This window comes from Aplysia californica, unplaced genomic scaffold, assembly GCF_000002075.1.
Source record: "Aplysia californica isolate F4 #8 unplaced genomic scaffold, AplCal3.0 scaffold01419, whole genome shotgun sequence".
Lineage (NCBI taxonomy): Eukaryota > Metazoa > Mollusca > Gastropoda > Aplysiida > Aplysiidae > Aplysia > Aplysia californica.
Genome location: NW_004798689.1, coordinates 36,279 through 39,307, shown reverse-complemented (window position 1 = coordinate 39,307; position 3,029 = coordinate 36,279). Strand labels below are relative to the sequence as shown.

General features: G+C 42.9%; 1 protein-coding gene across 1 annotated transcript in view; it reads left to right on the top strand.

Moving 5' to 3' along the window:
• Positions 1-520: 520 nt before the first annotated feature.
• LOC101856151 (beta-adrenergic receptor kinase 2) overlaps positions 521-3,029 on the top strand; it is a gene marked incomplete at both ends in the record, with an annotated part of 7,681 nt that continues 5,172 nt past the window's right edge. Inside the window, 3 exon segments of the mRNA XM_013090689.1 lie at positions 521-733; positions 1,313-1,407; positions 2,875-2,982. Coding sequence (XP_012946143.1) covers positions 521-733; positions 1,313-1,407; positions 2,875-2,982 — 416 coding nt within the window.

The following is a 3,029-nucleotide window of genomic DNA, read 5'->3' as shown; positions in this document are numbered from 1 at the left end:
GTCAAACATCTATCGTCCTTATCTCCCCTTCTTCTTTTTTATGTTTGTTACTCTCTTGTAACACCTCTAATCTTCTGGCGCTCATATGACCTTTTGCAGTTGCGAGCACCGTAAAACCTCTTCTAAAACTAAACTTACTTTGTTTCTGCACTTAACGACCATCATTTTATCGATGTGCTTCTCTTTACTCTGGGAGGTTGGTGGGTGCTCTGGTGTGGTTTGCTCCTCCTTTCCTACCAAACATCTATCATACTTATCTCTCCTCCTTCTCTTTTCTGTTTATTACTCTCTTGTAACACATTATCTATTTTTCGGCACTTATATGACCTTATTGTGTTGAAAGTGCCGTAAAACTCTTTAAAACTCTTTCTAAAACTATATTTACTTTGTTCTAGCACTAAATGACCATTATTGTGTTGATGTGCTTATGTTTACGACTCCAACAAACAGGCAGGTAAAATGATAATTATTTGTACAGTGCCTCTATAACTTTTTCTGTTTCTCTCTTGGCGGTTCACAGGAAGGCAGCCCATTCATCGTGTGTATGACGTATGCATTTCAAACGCCGGAGAAGCTGTGCTTCATCCTTGACCTCATGAACGGCGGTGACCTCCACTACCACCTGTCGCAGCACGGCGTGTTCACGGAGAAGGAAGTTCGATTCTACGCCGCCGAGGTCATTCTGGGTCTGGAGCACATGCACAGTCGCTTCGTGGTCTATCGGGATTTGAAGGTGTGTGTGTGTGGGGTGTGTGTGTGTGTGTGAGAGAGAGAGACATGCGCAGTCGCTTCGTAGTCTATTTGGACTTGAAGGTTTGTGTGGGGGTGTGTGTGAGGGTGTGTGTACACAGTCACTTCGTGGTCAATCGGGATTTGAAGGTTTGTGTGGATGTGTTTGGGGTGTGTGTGTGTGTACACAGTCGCTTCGTGGTCTATCGAGACTTGAAGGTGTGTGGGTGTGTGTGTGAGAGAGAGAGACATGCGCAGTCGCTTCGTGGTCTATCGGGATTTGAAGGTTTGTGTGGGGTGTGTGTGTGTACACAGTCACTTCGTGGTCTATCGGGACTTGAAGGTGTGTGGGTGTGTGTGGGGTGTGGGGTGTGTGTGTGTACACAGTCGCTTCGTGGTCTATCGGGACTTGAAGGTACACTGGTGTATGTGTATATGTGTGTATGTATGTCTTTGTGCATGTGTGTGCGTGCTGGGCTTGAGCACAGATTCATAAAAATATGAGATGCTGTTCTCATGTTGTTTTGACGGTGTTTTGATGTTGTTTTGATGGTGTTTATATGTTGTTCTGACCATGTTTCAGCCGGCCAACATTTTGCTGGACGAGAACGGCCACGTGAGGATCTCTGACCTTGGACTCGCCTGTGATTTCTCCAAGAAAAAGCCGCACGCCAGCGTGTAAGTCTCTGACGTGGGTGGTCGGCGGGTGGGCTGGTGCTCTGGCGTGGTTTGCTTCTTCTTCTTTCCTATCAAACATCTATCGTCTTTATCTCCCCTCCTTCTTGTGTTTGTTACTCTCTTGTAACACCTCTAGTCTTTATCTCCCTCCTTCTTGTGTTTGTTACTCTCTTGTAACACCTCTAGTCTTCGGCACTTATATGGCCTTATTGTGTTACAAGTGGCGTAAAACTCTTACGAAAAAAAAAACCGCTGGAAAATTAATAAATGAATTAACTTGATTTTTTCTTCATCCGGACAGACAAAAGTGAACAAGCTGTAGTTTATGATTTGTGTTATTAAAAGGGGAACTTGTTAGGGCAAGATTTATATCCTAATGTGATAACATTATGTGTGGGTGGTTGTAAGATGCGGCTGGAAGGTGTTATTTTTTCATCTTTCTCTCCATAGTTTCTGTTTCTGTTATACCGCCGTGCTATTTCCCCAAACTAAACGACCGTTATGGCATCGATATCTTTCTGTTTTTCTCAAAGAGAAAATGACCCTTTTTTCTGAAAGAAGAGTTTTGCGGAGCGTTGTCAGCTTCATAATACAAATGTGAGGCAGCGTGGTGGAATCAGGCTCTCGTCAATATTTGGGCTTATAGAGTTATTGGTATCATCTTTAAGCTTGTTCACTTGTCTTTATTTGGATGAAAAAAGTATCCATTTATCTTGAATACAAGTCGAGATATTTGTGAATGAAGGAGGTGGAGGTCACCTGTTTTCAGAAGTAAAATTACTGAGAAAATGGCCGCCAAAGATTAGTTATTTGCTTAGCTTAAAAGTTCATGGTAACTGAAAATATACATTTTTTTGTGTCTTTAATCGTTTTTATGAAAAATCCACACAGAAATGAGTTCTTTAATGGTCATGAAAGGTGTTGAGCCAAAAAACAAAAATTTGATAAAAATTTACAAACCAGCGGAAAAACGCAAGTTCCTTCACTTTGATTATTTTGACGAGAGCCTGATTCCACCACGCTGCCTCACAAATAATTGTGTTTCCTTCTGTGTGAAGGTCTATGTCAAACAGTTAGCCCATGATAGGGAAAAGTAGAAAGTGTTTGTTCACGGTCTGTATGCCCTGATCCAGGGGGAGAAAGGCTGTGATGTTGGTTTATAATGTGGCGCAAGTGCTTTCACACTTTGCAGTCACAGCCAGCAGTACAAAATACCCCATCTAGTCACCCAGCTAGGAGAGTTATTGCAACAGACTTCTCGGGCCTGGAGCAGGCCAGGTGACCGGAACGGATAATTTTTACCGACGCATTATTGCACCAGGTGACCTCAAAGTGTTAAAATTCTTCCTAAGTCTTTTTTTAAAAACTAGAAATTATGTGTTTGTGTGTCTGTGTGTAGGATTGTCTGTTTACCATATGTGTTTGTGTGTGTGTTTATACGTTAATGTGTTTGTGTGTATGTTTCAGAGGCACCCACGGCTACATGGCCCCTGAGGTCCTACAGAAGGGCACGGCCTACGACTCTAGTGCAGACTGGTTCTCCTTCGGATGTATGCTCTACAAGTTGCTCAAAGGGTTCGTCTCACTCTCACTCTCACTCTCATTTTCTCTCTCTCTCTCTC